The sequence below is a fragment of the Hemicordylus capensis genome, chromosome 5 (assembly GCF_027244095.1).
Source record: "Hemicordylus capensis ecotype Gifberg chromosome 5, rHemCap1.1.pri, whole genome shotgun sequence".
NCBI classification, from domain to species: domain Eukaryota; kingdom Metazoa; phylum Chordata; class Lepidosauria; order Squamata; family Cordylidae; genus Hemicordylus; species Hemicordylus capensis.
In genome coordinates this window covers 192,692,799-192,712,220 of record NC_069661.1, presented here as the reverse complement: position 1 = coordinate 192,712,220, position 19,422 = coordinate 192,692,799, and the positions used below count along the sequence as shown (strand labels likewise).

The 19,422-nt window shown below is 44.9% G+C and overlaps 1 protein-coding gene across 5 annotated transcripts in view; it reads right to left on the bottom strand.

Moving 5' to 3' along the window:
- LOC128327235 (ancylostoma secreted protein-like) overlaps positions 1-19,422 on the bottom strand; it is a 77,622-nt gene that overhangs the window by 5,262 nt on the left and 52,938 nt on the right. For all 5 annotated transcript variants that reach the window (XM_053255761.1, XM_053255762.1, XM_053255759.1 and 2 more), the window contains 5 exons: positions 17,571-17,656; positions 8,613-8,645; positions 5,660-5,748; positions 1,855-2,100; positions 96-208 (listed from right to left, as the gene is read on the bottom strand). In XM_053255761.1, the coding sequence (XP_053111736.1) occupies positions 96-208; positions 1,855-2,100; positions 5,660-5,748; positions 8,613-8,645; positions 17,571-17,656 (567 nt within the window). The remainder of the gene's footprint in view (positions 1-95; positions 209-1,854; positions 2,101-5,659; positions 5,749-8,612; positions 8,646-17,570; positions 17,657-19,422) is intronic.

Here is a 19,422-nt window from a genome sequence, read left to right as displayed (position 1 = left end):
CTGCAAAAGCATGTGATATGTTTTAAAAGGTGGACAATAAACAAACAATCATTAATAATTTGAGCATCTTTTAAAATATGGAAAAAATATTATACGCTGGTCCGTAGTTGCACACAAAATGTGCTCCATTGGAGAGACCTACAAAGTTTGAAACACTCTGGCAGAAATGGACTGCACAACCAACTTTGTAACTTGTTGCCCAAACAACCTGCAAGAAAGGGAAGGGGGGGGGGAAATCACATAATATAATTAGTCAAGATAACATAAGCCGACTTCTTATAGTTAATCCAATATCAAAGCATAATTACTTTGAAAGCATTTAGAAGGAGTGGCTGACATCTGGTCCAACACTGCGTGGGTACAGTCCTGCTGAGTTCCAGATTACTGGTGGATGAGCAGCAGAAGGGGTAATTTTCAACTATCTCCCTTCCTTCTCAAGCCCACTGTGAATCACCAAAATATGTCTCTGAGGGCCATGCATCAACAATTGCCCCTTACCCCGCACACTAGTAGTTTGGAATTCAGTAGTGCTGCACCCATGCAGCACGAGTCTAGATGTCAGCCAGTGTCTGTAGTCTAAACTATCATGAGAGTTGTAACCTTGTAAGTCTCCATGAACCTATGATTTAGGTCCAATTGTTATATTTTATATTGCTGCTGTACAGAATGAGGAAGACACCTTCTGTTTTCCTGTGACACTCTCTCTTTTGAGATAGAGGAACAAAGCCTTCTTCTTTCCTCCATTCCACAGATGCCTGTCAAGCAGGGATTTCTGTTTTGGATGCATGCATGTATATATGATGGAGAAGCTGCGTTGTCCCTTGCTTGTAAAGACCATGCACATCTGATTTTCATGGGTAATTGAAAAATGGTGATGTTGATATTTCAATTGAAGAAGCTATAATTTTTAAAAACATATTACCTGACATACTACACAAGACAATGTCATCCTAGTAACGTTGTGTCTGTACAATTTGCATAAGCTGCACATGAGTAAGCCCATTTATCTATATATTTAATTCTCTAAGGCATACCCGTGGATAATTTCATGTGTAGCAGCTCTCGTGAGAGTTCGGAGAGCTGATGGATAGCCACGGGTGGGAAGGAAGAAAATGGCAGTGGTGGCCTGCTGGCTGGTGGGCAATCAGAAAAAGCGGCGGGGAGGGAAAGCACCAGAAGCACAGCGGGCAGGCGGGCGGAGAAGGAAAGCACATGCCAGGCTGGTGAAGAAAACCGTGGCCAACAGGCAGAAAGGGAAAGGAAAGCACCGACCAGGCTGGCTGCGAGGAAAACAGCTGCTGGCGGGGTGGAGGGAAAGGAAAGCACTGGCTGGCAAGGGAAACTGTCACTGGTGGGGATGGCAGAGAATGGGCTGGGGCTGAAAAGGGGGGGAGGAGAACAGAGTGGGGGGAAGGAGAATGGACTGGGGCTGAAGGGAGGGGGGAAATGAGAATGGACTGGGGCTGAAGGTGGGGGGAGGAGAACGGACTGGGACTGAGGGGAGGAGGGAAATGAAGAGACAGGGAGAACTAGGGGCGCAGATGCTCTGCTCCAGATCAGCTAGTTGGAAATAATAAGCTTACTCTAATTTAGAGTAAGAGTATTATTTAGAGTATTATTTACTCTATTATTATTTAGCCCTATTATTTCCATAGGGCTTGCTCTTGTGTAACACAATTTGTACAATGTTTGTATCTGTATAACTTGTGAAACTTGCGCAGACACAATGTTATTAGGCTGATGTACTCTTCTGTAGTATGTTGGCCAATAACATATATGGATTTCATATTTATTTATTTGTTTATTTTACACATTTTTATTTATTTAGTTTGCTATGAGAAATAAAGGAAGTACCTGCGTATAATGGCCACAAACTTTAGTACACGAATGGCTCTCAAAGTTGTAGTCATTGGATTCATCATACCAGTTACGGAGGGCTGCTTCTACAGAGAACAGAGAAAATGAGCCTGTCCAGATATTTTCTCCAACTGGAGTGAACTTAGGGTGAACCTTTCCTGGAGTTTTGAGATAGATGTTATGATCAAAGTGGCATCTCTTTGCCCATGCTTTGGCAGTCTTTGCCAATGCTGGGTCCCAGGTCTGCAGAATGCAAAAGATAAATTGATATTGTTTTATTATCTATTACTTTTAGAAAGAAGACATTCAACACCATTATCAGATTGCAATAGACAAAATACAGACCAAAGAAAGTATTTAAACTTATTGAACCCCAGTATAATGCACAAATACTATGATAGATGTTTGCTAAGGCAATGATTTTTCTTAAGCCATTTTCTTTGCTGTCGTTAACTTTGTTCGTCCCCCTCCCATCAGATTTTAGTTTTTTGCTGAAACTTGCTACTGTTTTCATGTTAAACCACAAAACCAGCTCTCTTCCTCTCTAACTAGAAATGAACACTGCAATTTTTGTCTTTTATTTCATCGTCTCTAATATTCATATTCACAAAGCTTAAGCAAGATGTGGAACAAATTTCCAGAAAGACATACTAGAGAGATTGTGGACCAGTTAGGTGTGGACTTTCTTGCTGGTTCTCTATGCATTTTGCACTCATCTGTCATGAAATGCAAAGGAGAAAATGGTGTCATCTCTCATTTTTCTCTTGTTTGCTCAACTTTTACCTGGGATAGGGATTTTTCTGTGCTCAGCATATCTGAATTTCAAAATTAGGTCTCTTTTCTCAATGGGGCATAGCTATAATTGAGCAGATGGGTTCAAAGAACCCAGGCCCCCAAGCTCTTGAAGGCCCCCAAGCTCCACCCCTCCCTATTTTCTTCATTATCTTCCTCACTCCGAGTGGCTGCCAGGGAGAGGGGTGAACATCGGCCCCACTCCCCTAGCTACACCCATTTCTCAATTCTCTAGCAGAGCTGCAGACTGCTCTTTATTTCTTTATAAACCCAAAATGATAAGGGATCATGCCTAGAATTAATTATTAGAATTCTGACTGAAAGATTCTGCAAAGTCTGTATACTGTGGGAGCAGATTAAAGCATTTGTAGTACTGATAATAGTGGCAAATGACTGTTGGTATGAAAATTTAATCCTCAGGAATTAGTTATTTCTATGCTGCTCCTCCAGCACACTGCTGCTTGTAGCTGCTTACAATAAAAACACAATAAAATGAGACTGTATCATAATAAAGAAGCATAAAAACAAAACAGCAAGATCAAATGAAAGACGGGATCAAAACTGATAAGCCCAATTAAAATCAATGTTAAAATGCTTTTTTTAAAAGGACAGTTTTCATACTCTTTTTAAAGCCAATGAAGGAGGGAGACTGATGATGCACAGACTATATGATCAGTTACAGTATTTATATCCTCTCCCAAGTGCATGGATAGCCCTGTATGCAAGAAGTATGGTGTCTCTTAGATATGAGTGAGGGAAACTTTAGAGCTTGTAATTTCCCCCCCACTGTGGCCCTTCCAAATACTCTGCCATGTAGTCTAGTTGCTGGCAACCAAGACTACACTAGTACTAACTTGAAGCTAGAACTGATGCATGAAAAAAGGCCAGTTGGGTAGAAAGGACCAGCCAGCTAAAAGGACAGTGAGGAGGGACACATACCCGCCCTCCCCCGCAAGGCTGGATTTTTGTGATAAAAGAGATTTTTTTATAAAAGGGAGCGCCTTAGAGAGCCCTGGCGGGGTATGGGCCCTGGGACAAATAGGCCAGTGCTGGGCCCCCTTCCAGTTAATTCTAATGGGGGTTAAAAGAGTAGGTCCTGGGGCAGCCGCCCTGCTTGCCATGCCCTCAGCCATGGAGCGAGGCTGGTGACGGCCCATGTTTGGCTGCCACAGCCTCTGGCCCCGCCCTCACATCTGATGTCAGACGTGCCTGGCTAGCCACGCCCCCGCATCTGACGTCAGATGCGGGGGCATGGTCTGATGTCAGACGCCGAAGGGTTATTTCACTCCCAAATGGGGCCACGTGGCCCTGTTTGGGAAGGAAATTGGCCCGCACTACATTGGCAGCATGGGATGGAGCGACTCTCCCTGCCTTTAAAGGCAGGGAGAGCTGTTCCTGGCTTCGCTGCCAATGTAGCGGAATCGATTTCCCTCTCTAATGGAGCCGTGTGGCCCCGTTTAGGAGGGAGATCGGCCCGCGCTGCATTGGCAGCACAGCTGGAACGGTTCTCCCTGCCTTAAAGGCAGGGAGAGTTACTCCAGCCCACGCTGCCCAACACAGAATGGGCTGATCTACCTTCCAAACGGGGCCTCATGGCCTGGTTTGGGAGGGAGATCAGCCCGTGCTGTGTTCAGCAGCGTGGGCCGGAGTGACTCTCCCTACCTTTTAAGGCAGGGAGAGCTGTTCTGGCCATGCTGAAAACACAGTGCGGGCCAATCTCCCTCCCAAACCGGGCCGCACGGCTCCGTTTGGGAGGGAGATCGACCCCGCTGCATTGGCAGCACGGCTGGAATGGCTCTCCCTGCCTTTAAAGGCAGAGAAAGTTGCTCTGGCCCGCGCTGCCAATGCAGTGCAGGACAATTTCGTTCCCAAATGGGGCCCTGTTTGGGAGTGAAATAACACTCCCGCATCCGACTTCAGATGCGGGGGGCATGTTGGGGCTGCGAGGTGGGGCCCCTGATTGGCGGTGGCCAGGGTTCTTTGAACACGTTTGCCCAATGGTGGCTCTGCCCCTGCATGCCCTAAGGACAGTCCTGGGGAGCTCATGTGGTGGCTCTTTTTCTGCAAATGGGAAAATCTGGTTGCTGTGGCTTGAAAGGGTTGACCTTAGAGAAGCGTAAAAAACTTTATAAATATGTAATCAAGCTGCATTCCTAAACACACTTACTAGGAAGTAAATCCCATTGAACACAGTGGAACTTTCTTTCGTATAAACAAACATACAATTTCAGCCTTAATAGTTTAAATATATGTTGTTTGCATATTTTAATCTTGGAAGGACACTCTTTGGGTATGCAAAATGACCTTCTCTCTTTTCTTTCTCATGTAGATAGTTGAAGATGTTTGCTCCTTGATGGCTGATGGCTACTTCAGATTATTGGAATGTGGAGGTCATGCCTACAAACTGGGAGAGCAGTGCTCTCTGTTTTAGTGTTATAGGAGAGGAAAGTAGAAACCACCTGAGTGTTTGGACAGAAAGAGATGTTTTTGCAGCTAATGGCTAAGAAGCAGCATTTTGGGTTGCTTCCAGGGTATACTGTTGTTTCTATGGAATTATTTTATTTATTTATTCATTTATTTAAAACATTTATACCCCGGTCCTCCAGTACATTACTGCTTGGAGCGGCTCACAACATTTATAAAACAGTTACAATATAAAATCAGACTAATAAAATTAACCAAATTAAACAAGTTAAAAATACAAACTAAAACCACAGCCAAAATTAGCTTTTAACATTCCAAAATTAAAATCTTAAAGCTAAAAACTAAGAATTATAAAAATTAAAATTACCAGTAATGCTGCTTTAACTACTAGTACTGTCTGTCTGTCTTCCCTACTCAACTAGTTCATTTGTAAGCAAATATTTCAAAAACACCAGAATCCAGTAATTTCTTCTCACAAGGAAACTGACATTATAAAAGGGTGCCCCTGAATCTTCCTATCACTGTATGAAATGAGGAGTGCAAAACAGGATGTTCTATATTTGTAAAAAGACAGATATTTTCTTACCATACGTTGCATGTTGCTAGCTGAAGGATTTACCTTGGACCGAAAATAATTGTGCCTTTTCACACAGTCCTGTATAAACTGTGGATCTTCTATATCGGGCAAAGAAGTCGGATCATAAGTATAACAGCAAATAGAGAAAACTGATATGAAACAAAGTCCATATATCAATCTGAATTTCATTATTCTGAAACCTTGGTTTCTTACTAGAAGATAAAGTTGTATGGGATGCTGTTTGCCTCAAACACAGCCATCTAGTGGCATTATATTCAAGGTACTGTAGTTCATATGAGAAATTTTAATATGAGAAAAGTTTCTTCACCACAGGAAATAGTTGTTTCAGCACTCAGCAACAAGTGCACAGGAAATAGTTTCTTTTTGCTCTGTGTTGCTTTATCTTTTTTTAGAGAAGTCCAGCTGCAGTATCGTTAGCCTTTGGATTAAGTTTCCTCCTTGATTTCTAGCATATTAGGGCATAATTCATCAACAAGTTCTGCTGTGCAGCTCCCATTCATTTTTATATGGTTTACTCAGAACTGCCCAAGTAGGGTTGCCATATACTGGCTTTCCAAATCCGGCACTGGCTTTCCAAGTGCCTAATTTGCATACTAAGTAAATTTGGTTTGAAAATAATTTTTGAGCAGAATAGCAACTGCATGTTTTGCTCCATAACTCTGCTTCTACAAGGGCTAGAGCTTAGGATTTTTGTTTGTTTGTTTTTGTTTTAAAATGAAAGCTGAAATCCAGGTGAATCTGGGTGGGCTAAGCAATCTGGGTAAAATGCTTAAAATCTGGGTGAAACCCAGAATTTCGGGGGGCATGGCAACTCTATGCCCAAGACTTGTGCCAATAATCTTTTTTCTGAATAAGAATATACAAGCAAAATCTTTTTGAAATGAAAACAAGATACTGTGATTCAGATTCTGCTCACACAGCTTTCTTGTAATACTGGATTTTTCTTTCAAACAGGACATTTCCCACATTCTGTTTCCTTCTTTAGAACTGGGATGATGGTAGTTGTTCAGTATACTCCCTTCCCGGGGGAGGGAGGGAGGGAGAGAGAGAGAGGTGGCTTAGTAAGAGCCAATGTTGGCCTACCTTTTTTACGTTTCATGCTTGAAAGCCAAAGGGTGAGACTACATCACCCATAAGTAAAATCTATTGTTGGTTTGAGATCGAGTTTGAGCTGGCTTGTCCTTCTTCTTTGGGCCCAGATGCCCCCTTCTTCTTGAAAGCCAGTGGTCTCAAGTAGTCCAGCAGCAAGTTTGCAGATTCACTCAAACTGGATGTGTGATGCCCCCTATTTTAGCCACAGATGGATTTGACAAGCCCCACCAGCTTTTGGGGTTAGCTGGGGTGGCAGTGGCAGATTGAACTAGGCCAGGGGACCTACAGTCAGGATAGCCTTTTATATATTTTTTTGTAGACTCATGGTGGTAATGGACAAAAAATTGGACCGTAATGTGTAGACTGTTGATAAAACCCGTGTGAAAGTCATGTTGTAAGCATGATGAGCACAAGTTTTGATTCCTTTCCCCTGCACTATTGTTCTCACCTCCTGCACCCCACTACATTACTTGACTAGTGTAAGCCTTACAAATTTCTACAGTGAAAGGCTTAGGAGAAGCTGCAACTGTATCAGGGTCTGACAGCATGTTCTCCAGTCCATGCTACATAAAATCTGAATTGTCACCTGAAGGACAGCAAGCACAAGGCATTGGTCTGTTGATCAAGCAAAGGCAAAAGGTCAAACTCCTAGTACATATGTACCAGGCCTAGCCAATCCAGAGGCTTCATACTACTTGTGAAATGCTGGGGTTGATGTTGCACATTGGAAGTGAAGGACTTTGCGCTGTCTCATGTCTCAATGACAGAGAGGGACAGACTAGTGAGTCAGAGGGCTAGAGGTCAAGACATTGGTAATCTCTTCTCTACTGCTCTGACACTATCCCTTTGGTGTGTAGATTGCTATTCTTAGGGACTTCCTGCCTGCCTGCCTGGCCACTTCCTCTTCCTTCTCTTTTCTTTCTTATCCCTTGCAACATGCAAGCTCCTCTCCCTGCACTATGTGTACAGAGATGCATCCGTTTGCATCCAGCTAGCTAGCTAGATTACAGATCCTATCTCTCTACTTTACTATCTAGAATGGAGTTCACCAATAAATACACCTATAATGATTTGAAACTATGAACTGGCTCCAAGTTATTTTACTCTTAGCATACACGCATACTTGGGCAGACTCCGCTGTGTTATGCCTCTGTTCACTCTGCAGTATTAGAAAGGTATCTCGTACCAGAGAGAATTCCCAACAGTTATTACCTTCTGCACCTGAAGAAGGCTTTGAGGCCTATGTACACTTGGTAGCTCACTAGATTAGGCCAGTGGTTTAAACCCTAGAGTTTCTGAAAGACACAACTCATAGGAACTAGAAAGGCTCATCTGTTATTGCACATTGAACATACTAGATATTACTATATAAGTTTTATATAAATATTTATTTATTTATTGTTTCAAAAATATCATCATTAGTATTGAACAAGTAACTTTCATAATTTAATAAAATTCAAAATATCATATAAAACAAATTAACCAAATCTTTAAAAAAATAAGTTTGGGAAAATAATCTTATAATCTTCATGTAAATGTGATTCATTAGTTACCTTAGATATTATAAATTACATTTTTTTTTGCTTTCTATATAGATGTCACACAGTTTATGTTTGCAAACCTAAAGCTGGATAATGTTTTTGTAAATAGTAAACAGTTGCAAATGCTATGAACATTAGTAATGGCCTTAAGATCGCAACAGCAATACAGGATTGATCACATATAATCCGGTGTTCCCAGGATGGAAACCATCGTGAATAGCCTATTTAAAAAACAACAGAACGTTTACAAAGCATGATCTTTTTCTGAAAAAAACCCAACAACAATAAAATAAAACTGTTATACATACGTTCGTTGTGCTCATGGTCACGCTCTGGATTCCCTAGAATAGATAGATAGATAGATAGATAGATAGATAGATAGATAGATAAGATTAACAAGTGGAAAAAAAGACTTCAAGAATATTATTTCATCAGTTTGTTTTGTTTTTTCAAGCAAAACACAGCAAGGAACTTGAGAGCATTTTCACTAAATTTCATCATCTAAAATGGACAATGTATCATAATTTATTTCTTTGGTAAAATAAAAACCCCATCTCATAAGCTTTAATGCACAATGAAATTTTACAACTAAATGCTGACTAAATGAATGAGAGAAGTGCAATACCTGTGGCTGCATTATCTGGCTTCATTCTGTGCCCTGACTAATCTTTGCATCCTTTGCCTTCAGGAGAGAAATGGAGCTCTGTCTCCCCTGCCCACCCCACAGGAATGTGGAAAAACTATTTCCAGTAAAAGAAGACATCCTATCTGTTCTGAGAATTAGTTTATGAGAGCTATGCGTCGTCTCTTGAACACTGCTTCTCTTGCACTCTAAACAGATTAGGCCAGGGAAAACCAGATTATCATCAAATAACTGATCAGATTCAGTATTAGATCAACCCAGTGAAACTGTATCTCTTATTTTTTAACTGCAGTTTGTTAAAGGTTGTTGATTTTTACCCACAATAGGTAAAACAGCACTAAGGAATGAGCACACACTCCAGTTACAGAGTAGGTAGCAGAGGATGGTTTGGATATTGCAGCTGTTTAGAGAAAACACATGGAGATCCTTGTATGACTAAACACTAAATATTTATTGGTTAAATACACTTAGATAGGAAAGACCTATCTCTAATCTAAAGGTCTACATAGTGGATAGGTAAGGAGAGAGAAAGATGTTTCCATCTGCTCTCTAGGAGGAAAGGAAGAATTGTGACTCAGCACAGGAAGTGCTGCAGAGTCAGCTCAGGGGTCATAGAGTAGGGACAGCTAGTGAGACCCTTACTCACTGTCTCTACTCCCAATGCCCCTATTGATCATTAGGACAGTTGGTGCAAAAGGTTGATGCACTGGAAATTAATCTCCAACATGTTTTGAGGCGGTGAGCTGCCACACGCCCCCTTCCGCTGAATTCCCTGGCGCCTTATGTAGCAGCCCACCACAAACTTCTTCCATCCCCAGTTCCCGAACTCCCTGCTTCACCAGCAAGCTCCCTCGATGCCGGGTGTGGCGGGCGGGCAGTAACAACGGGCTCCCTGCAGCCCCTCCACTTTCCACAGTGCCTTTGTGTGTTTTGAGGCAGCGAACTGCCACCCACCCCCTTCTGCCGAATGTCCTACTCCTGTCCTACTCTGTCTCCAGTCCCCAAACTCCCTGCTTCACGACCCCAGCCAGCAAACTCTCTGGCTTTCTGAAGTGGCTGCCCGCACTCCTCTCAGCCTCCTCACTTTTCGAACTCGCATGGACTATCAGCCAATTGCCTCCCCCCACTCTGTCAGCCAATCACCTCCTTTTCTCCCCACTCCTGTCGGCCAATTGCCTCCTTTCTGCCCACGTATGGCCCATCTTAGAGAAATAAGTATATAGATAGAAGATTTGGTTTGTTTACAAATAGACCAATACAGCATATGTAGAAGCAATCAGCAAGAGCACCCCTTACACAGCAGCAGATCTGCCACCTTACACCAGATGACTATGGAGAGACACCTTTGTGCCTCAAGGTGCCTTCAGCCAGTTCTTGGCTCATACTCTCCATTAAAACCAGCCAGCCAGCCAGCCGCAATCACAGCCCTTCCTCTCATCTAGTGGGAGGAGGTCACTTTACCAAATATCTGGTGGTTAACATGCAAGAGAGATCTCTACATATAACCATTAATTCCCACTGAGGAAATTCTAAACATCCCTCCTGAGCTTAAGCTTGTAATCCACTTAACAAAAGGAATGGCTAGCCAGTTGTGACCATTATTCAAGGATCACTTGGGGTTGGGGATGAGTCTCTGTATTACACTGAGCACAAAGAAACATTGCACCCACATTCCATTGGGTCCCTCTGAACAGACGCTAGCCACATAGGATATAGCAATAGCACTTACATTTATATACCGCTCTATAGCCGGAGCTCTCTAAGCGGTTTACAATGATTTAGCATATTAGGATATGAAAGCAAATTTTTGCTCCGCTGCAACCATGTAGCAAATTGCAGTTTCACTCCCCCCCTCCATGGAGGAAATATTATTTCTTGTTTACACAGTCAGACAGGTGTTATTGACTGGTTTGTTTTATCCAGACATCGAGTCCTTCCCAAGGACTTGGGATGGCTGAATTTTATTGTCAATGGTTATAGATATCGTCGCAGAATATAGGCTGCTGCTGCTGCTGTTGTTGTTATTATTATTATTATTAATAAAAACAGGTTGCTTACCTGTAACAGGTGATCTGGTAGTGATCCGTTGAATCCATAAGTAGATGGGTTCTGCGCCTGCGCAGGCACCTCTCGGGCCGACTAGGTAGCTCCTCGCGACGCCCAACCGCCCTTCTGCATGTGCTACTGTTCACTACTTATACTGGGCGGTGGGCGTCTTCCGTTAGTTTTCTGTGCAGACCGCTTTGCAATCTGCTTCCCAATGTTCTGTCTGAGCCTCATACTTCTGCAGTGGGGTTGGTTTCTGGGCGGGTCTTATGGATTCAACGGATCACTACCAGATCACCTGTTACAGGTAAGCAACCTGTTTATCTGGATCGTGATCCGTTGATTCCATAAGTAGATGGGTGATTAGTTAGCTGCCCCCCTTTGGTGGCGGGTGCAGAAGGATGCCTTCTACGGCAAGACCCTTTTCAAAACACTTCGCCCATATTCCGCCTGGCGCGCCATGCGGAGGTCCACTGCATAATGTTTTACAAACGGTTGCTGTGAAGACCAGGTTGCAGCCACACAGATGTCATCCATCTTAATGCCGGAAAGATGAGCTGCTGATGTCGAGTAAGCCCTGGTAGAGTGAGCTCGTACTGTCTTAGGTGGGGTAACCCCTTGCAGCCTATAAGTTAATAGGATCAGCTCAACCAACCAATGTGCAATACGCTGTCTAGACACTGGTTTTCCCTTACACTTGCCCTTGTAAGCCACAAACAGCTTATTTGTCTTTCTGAATTCTTTTGTCCCTCTCAAATAGTACAACAAAGACCTGCGTACATCTAACGAGTGAAGTGCTATCTCCAATGTTGTCTGTGGGTCCTTAAAAAAGGTTGACAAGACCACCTCCTGATTCAGATGGAATTCTGTGACCACCTTAGGGCGGAAACTAGGATCAAGCCTCATAACTACTTTATGTGGGTAGAACAGGGTGTAAGGCTTGTCTGCTCTCAACGCAGACAATTCACCCACTCTTTTTGCTGTGGTTATTGCTATGAGGAATGCAGTCTTAAGCGTTAGCAACCTCAGGCTAGCCTCATGCAGTGGTTCAAACGGTTGTTCTGTCAATGCCGAAAGAACCAATGACAAACTCCATTGCTCTAAAGGTTCCTTAAGCAGTGGGTACATATTATTCAGTCCCTTCATAAACCTTCTACATTCAGGATGTGTAAATACAGTCTTTCCATTCCATCCTGGGAGTTTAGAGGATAGAGCTGCCAAATGTACCTTCAAAGAAACATTTGCTAAGCCCCTTAATTTTAGACTTGTCAAATAAAGCAAAACCTGGCGCACTGATGCCCGTTTTGCATTGAACTTATTTAATTTTGCAAATGCCCTAAACCTTCTCCATTTACATAAATAGCTACGCCTAGTTGACTTCCGTCTACTATTCAACAGAATAGTTCTCAGAAGTTTATTCTCCATGCTGTTAATTTCAGTGTTTGGATTTCTGGGTGTAGTATCCTTCCCTCCGCCCGCTATAGGAGATCCGACACTGCTGGTAGACGGTAAAAGTCTCCTCTGCACAGGCGAAGCAGCAGGGCAAACCACGCTTGACGTGGCCACCACTGGGCAATCAGTATGCAATTGGCCCTGTCCCTCAGAATCTGTGCCAACACCCGATTGAGGAGTGGCATGGGTGGAAATAGGTAAAGGAGTCCCCTGTTCCACACATATTGAAATGCGTCTCCTAGAGACCCCACACCTATCCCCGCACGAGAACAATATCTCTTGCACTTCTTGTTTCCCTCCGTGGCAAATACATCCACCGCGGGGGTACCCCAGAGACTGAAGAGATCTCTGACACACTCCAGTTTGAGCTCCCACTCGTGTTTCTGGTTGATCTGCGTGCTCCGACTCAGAGCATCTGCTATGTGATTGTCCACACCCCGGATGTGAATTGCCACTGGATAAATGGCATGCATGATGCACCAGTTCCACAATTTAATTGACAAGGTGCAAAGTGTTGGTGAGACCGTACCCCCCTGCCTGTTCAGATAAGCTATTGCTGTAGTATTGTCCAAGTGGATTTGCACCACGGCACCCCTCAGCTGGGGTTCGAAAGCCCTCAGTGCTAAGAACGCGGCTAACAGTTCTAGGTAGTTGATATGTAGTAGGGCCTGTTGAGGCGTCCACTGTCCCTGGGTGCAATCCTGGCCGCAGTGTGCCCCCCATCCCTGAAGGGAAGCATCTGTTGTGACCCACGCCGTCGGAAGAAGAGGCCGGAATGGTACTCCCTTTAAGAGATTTGCCTCTGTCATCCACCACTGCAGTGAAGCAAGCACCTTCTTGGGGAGCTGCAGTAGCATGTTTTGGCTGTCTACATTGGGCCGAAAATGGTCCAGGTACCACTGTTGCAGGGGTCTCATCCGAAGCCTTGTATAACGTACGGTCGTGTTGCACGAGGCCATCAGGCCTAATAGCCTTTGCACGCCTCTCGCCCTTTGTGCAGGACTGGAGAAGAAGTGACTTGCCAATGAAGTTATCTGACTGCATCTCTCCTTTGGCAAAAATGCTCTCTGCTGTTCCATATCCAGGGTAGCCCCTATGAAGCTCAGCTGTTTCCTTGGTACTAAATTTGTTTTTTTCCAGTTCACAGTGACTCCCAGGCCTTCCAGAAGATGCAGCAGCATCTGTATCTGAGCTTCCAGTAGCCTCCTGTCCTTGCTCACCAGGAGCCAGTCGTCCAGATACGGGTAGACCACCAGGCCCTGAGTTCGAAGGTGAGCAACTATTACTGCCACCACCTTGGTGAAAACCCTTGGGGCTGTTGACAATCTGAAAGGGAGGACTGCATACTGATATAGCGCCTCCCCCACTGTAAAACGAAGATACTTCCGGTAATTTTCTTGGATGCCCACATGGAAGTAAGCGTCTTTCAAATCTAACGTTGCCGCCCACTCCTCCTGCTCCAGGAAGGGTAGAATCTCCTGCAACGTTGTCATTCTGAACTTCCGGGTCCAGACAAATTCATTGAGATCCCTCAAGTCCATGATTGCCCGTATCCCACCATCCCGCTTGGGTATTTGAAAATAGCGAGAGTAGAATCTGGTCAACCTCTCTGCCCACTGCACTGGAACAATTGCTCCCTTTTCCAACAACACCTTCACCTCCTCTTCCAACACCGGTGTTGACTTCGTGAAACGCAGGCCTGAGAACGGGGGCTGGGTTGTGAACTCTATTGCATAACCCGTTTCCACTATTCTCAAAACCCACTTGTCTGATGTTATGTTGTGCCACGCAATAGCATGGCTTGCCAGTCTGATGGATGAGCTGGCAACTACAGGGCCGATGACAGTGGTCCTGGCAATTGGTCTTAAATGCAGTGGGCTGACAGAGTAATCAAAAAGATTGCTTCGCACTCTCCTTGGAGTTCCTAGCGTTCTGGTTTTTGTTCTTGATGTTGCTGTTGAAGCCCCTTGGGCGTTGATAGGGCCTATTCTGCCTCCTTTAATCTCTCTTATCCTGATAACGGTACATCCGTTGTTTATTATAACTGTACGTGCGAGTACTAGGTGCTGAGGTAGCCACCATGAATGTCTTTGCAGTGAATTTAGATTTTTTTAGAGTTTCCATAGTGGCATCCGTGGTCTCATGGAAAAGTCCCTTTCCATCGAAAGCCAGATTCTCCACTCGGTCCTTCATGTCCACCTGGAGCGACATTGCGCGCAGCCAAGCGTGGCGCCGCATTGAGACTGCGGTCACCATGGCCCTTGACTCTGTCTCCGCCAAGTGCTTGAACGTGCTCAGTTGCTGTTTTGTCACTGACGTCGTCTTGTCAAACACCTCATGAAGTTTCACTTGTAGTTCTGCTGGGGTCATTGATGTTGAATCATGCAGCAAGTTGTCCCACAGCAGATGGGTGTATCGAGCCATACAAGCTGCATAATTTGCTATCCGTATAGCTAGGCTCGATGTGGCGTATAACTTACGACCTAAAACATCTATCTTCCTCCCCTCCTTGTCCGCAGGAGTTGTGTGCCGGCGGCTGCCTTTTGATGTTGATGCGCAATCTACCACCATCGAGTTAGGATCCGGGTGGCGCAACAGGTACGTATTGTCTTCTTCAAGGATCCTATATAAGTTCTCTATGCGCTTTGATGTTGGATTTGCCGATTGTATGCTGTCCCATGCTGATTTAGCCGCCTTTGCAATGGCAGGGATCATTGGTAGAGAAACAGGGTGAGAAAATTTGGACTGAAACATCATGCTGTACACAGGGTCAGCAGACTCTGTTTCAGGTAGTTGCAAGTCCAAACCCAATGCCTCTGCCATTTCTCTGATTAGGGAATGGTAGGCCTTGAGTTCTTCTGTCGGGGATCTTGATAGACATGGTGGAACCTCAGATGGAGGCTCCACTTGCCGACTGGCGTGATCAGAATCTGAATAGTCAGACTCAAAATCCCTTTGCGTTGAAGTTGGAGACGATTCCTTGGATGAAGGACTTGGAGGAGGCGGGGTGCTCTTTCTCTTTCCACTAGGCTTGTCCTGTGGTGCCCTCACAGGCACAGCCTGCCCCTCCAGGGGGGTGTCTTGTACACCTTCTCCATTCCCAGGTGCAGGCGACACATTACCTCTCACCACCGGTTGTTGCAGGGTAGGTTGCATGGCCTTCCACCTTAGGTACTCCGCATAGTCATGCGGCAAAGAATGTCTGAAACCACAAGTGTGCTCAGGTTGTGAAGTAGGGTGGCGTATACTCCCATCCGCGACGCCTGTCAATGGTTGCACTACAGCCATGGGTGACTGAAGTAAGCTCTCAGCTGCAGCCCTTGGGGAAAGTGATGGAGTCTTAGGTGGTGGAAGACTCTCTACCGCTTCCTCATCATCCTCTTCATCATCCAATCCTGCACTCAGGAAACCCTGAAAAGTGGACTCCGCTGGAGTGTTAGGGCCAGAGTCCATCAACTTCCTGAGAGCAGAAGTTGCGCTTCCATCAGAGCGTTGGCTACTTTGTTGCCTTGGGGTTGATGGAGATTGCTGTGGTGTATGAGCTGGCGACAGTGAGTGGCGCCTTCTCAGATGAGATTCCTCGCTCGGCCTCGAGAGGGGTCTCGATGTCGAGGAGGCTTTAGTCTTGCTCGCCTTCGATGTCGAGGGTGTCGCAGTCGAGCGATCCTTCCTTCTTTGCTCTCCCTTCGATGTCGAAGGCGTCGATGTCGAAGGCGTCGATGTCGAAGGCTTCGACGTTGAAGGAGGCTTCGATGTCGATGCCGGAGGAGGCTTCGATGTCGATGCCGACGGGGCGTGCGTGCTCTCCAAAGCTGTAGCATCCGCTACTGGACTAGAAGCCCGTGGTGCACTCCACTCCGTCTCCGAAGCTTGCACCGATGAGGGTGAAGGGGTCTCTCGCCTATGCTCACTCCGACTAGAGTGCCCCGTACCGGCAGCTTCCGCAGCCTCCTGACGAAGCCTCTTTTCTCGTCACTTCTGTTCCTTAGAAGAGATCTGCAAGGGTCTCTTAAAAGGTGTATCGGTGGACACGGTTTTAGACTGTGAATATACAGCTCCGTGTACCTCCCTCCCCGATGCCGATGTCGATAGTGTTTCAGGTCGAGGGGTGGGAGGGCGCAGCGCGTCTTCATACAGGGCAGCTCTCAGACGCAGAGCTCGGTTTGTCCTCGTCTGCTTAGAGAAGGCACAACAGATCTTGCAAGCCCCTGTGTTGTGCTCCTCTCCTAGGCATAGGAGACAGGAATTGTGGTGGTCAGTGGAGGGCAACTTAGCCCGACACCTCACACACCGCTTGAAGGTCGTTTTCGTTTCCATCTCCATTAACAGTCCAGTTCAATCCAATAAAATCCGTCCGATCTTTCTCCAAAACTAGTCCGAAAGCCGTAATCCAGTCCAAAACACAGTCCAAATTCCAAATATACGATAATATCCGTCAAGAAAATAAAATACTTTTCGCTACCGAGGAGCCCAAGCGAGGTCTGAACGCTGTGGCGGTCAAACAGAAACTAACGGAAGACGCCCACCGCCCAGTATAAGTAGTGAACAGTAGCACGTGCAGAAGGGCGGTTGGGCGTCGCGAGGAGCTACCTAGTCGGCCCGAGAGGTGCCTGCGCAGGCGCAGAACCCATCTACTTATGGAATCAACGGATCACGATCGAGATCATTTATATCCCACTCTTCCTCCAAGGAGCCCAGAGCGGTGTACTGCATACTTGAGTTTCTCCTCACAACCACCCTGTGAAGTAGGTTAGGCTGAGAGAGAAGTGACTGGCCCAGAGTCACCCAGCTAGTATCACGGCTGAATGAGGATTTCTCCCTGGTCCTAGTCCAGCACTCTAACCACTATACCATGCTGGCCTCCCTTCCCTTCCAGGAAGAATGGTAGAAATTTATTCTTTAAAAAAAAAAAAAAAGTTTTCCTACAACAATTGCTGCCTTCTTACATCCCAAAGAATTCAGTGGAAACCACAGAACCAACACGTTTGTCCTTAATTCCATGCCTTGAACATATTATAAGGTCTCAAGAGTGTAATAAGGATGAAACACAGAAACTAACTTTCATTGGATAGTTTCTGTTGTCTTCTTTTTCATGAATATTTGCTTAATTCAATTTCATACTTACTACAGAGCTTATTTTGACAAGTATCTTCTTTTGAGCATGCACTGCATGGCTGTCCTTTTCTATAAGGTTTCAATCGTCTGTTGCGACTAAAGAATAAAATTTTCAGAATATAATAAGCATGCAACCTGAGTAATAAGGTATTCGGTGTATTGAGTAATAAAGTATTCAGTACACAAAGTTAGACTAAATACTAAAATGCAAGATATTGCAAATATAATTAAAGATTTAGATAAACTGGTAGCCTATGATTCTGCATTAAGGCATCAACTTACAAAACTACAGAAGATGAAGGGATATATTGAATTGGAATCGTTGAACAGTCCTATGATGTGTACAAACAGTGACATATTCAGAATTAATTAATTTATACTGTAAAACAAACATTTAGGCTTGCCAAAAGTGATATAACTCATAATGAGTGTTATAACTCAAGAGTGTTATTAGGTCCGGGCCCCCAATCTTTTGGGGGTGTACTGGATCTCATTTACACCCCTCAAGTTCGTCTTGAGAATGAAGGAGGCAGTGGCTAGCCCAGTGGGGGCTACCATCACCACGAATACAAATACAAATACGATGGATATTTGCAGTATATACTGCTTTTCAACAAAAGTTCCCAAAGTGGTTTACATAGATATAAATAAATAAAATGGCTCCTTGTACCCAAAGGGCTCACAATCTAAAAAATAAATATAAGATTGGCACCAGCAACAGCCACTGGAGGGATGCTGTGCTATGGAAGGGAGAGATGATAGAGATCATCTCATCACTTCACATGGGCCCTGTGCTGCAGACTGCCTCACCCCTCCCGTTCAGGGTGTGCACTACTGCTGCTGCTATGCCAGCAGCAGTCCTCAGCTTCTCATGGTTTGTGCTGTGCTGGGGACAAGAGAGACCCTAGAGCTCCCAGCTCAGCACTTGTCTCCTCCAGTTTCCCTTGCTGAGAAGTGAAAAGACAAGCAGAAGAGGGGAGCTCAGCTGAGCTGCAGGGACCTCCTGCTGCTACCTCTAACAGGCAGCCCTCTTCCCTTCTCAGCTGCCCAATTGCTCCCTTTGGGGAATCCCCTTCGGTGTTTGTTGCGGGGTGTTGCTAGGTACTTAAAGATCCAGGGCTTCAGCCCAGAGCCTCTCCCCAAAAAATCTCAATTATGCCAGATTAATTACATATGTTTTGTAAAGTCTCTAATAGAGATACAGTGAAATCCTATACTGGTCTACTGTAGTCAATGGAGATAACAAACAGATGAAGTTCAACAGACACAAATGGAAGGTCTGGGAAAATAAATAAATAAATAAATAAATAAATAAAATGCACAAGTACAGGATGGAAGCGACCTGGCTTGCCAGCACTACATGTGAAGGGACCTAGGTGTCTTAGTGGGCAAGCCAGCAATGTGATGTAGCTGCTAAAAAATTGAATGCAATCTTAGGCTGCATTAATGGAAGCATAGTGTCCATTTATGAGAAGGAATCATTCCCTCTATTCTGCACCGGTCAAACCTCATTTGGAATACTGTGTCCAATTCTGGGCCTCACATTAATAAACATTCTCTGCTAACTAGGCAAAGAGGCACCTATCAAAGGGGGTAGGGATGTGCATGAAATGGCATGTGAATTCCATTCCAAGCTCAGAATGGAATGCAAATGACCGGATTGTTCTGTCAGAACAACTGGTCGAGTTGGCTGGGTGGTGGTGCAAACCATGCAAATGGCTGTCACACGTGCACTGAAGCCAGAAGAGCAGCATTTGGGAGTCCAAAATGGCGAGGGTTCCAACTCGGAATGGAATTGTTCTGTTCCAAGCTTGAAACAGGCCCTTCATTTGAAGGGTGTTCTGTTCTGAGATTCAAACACT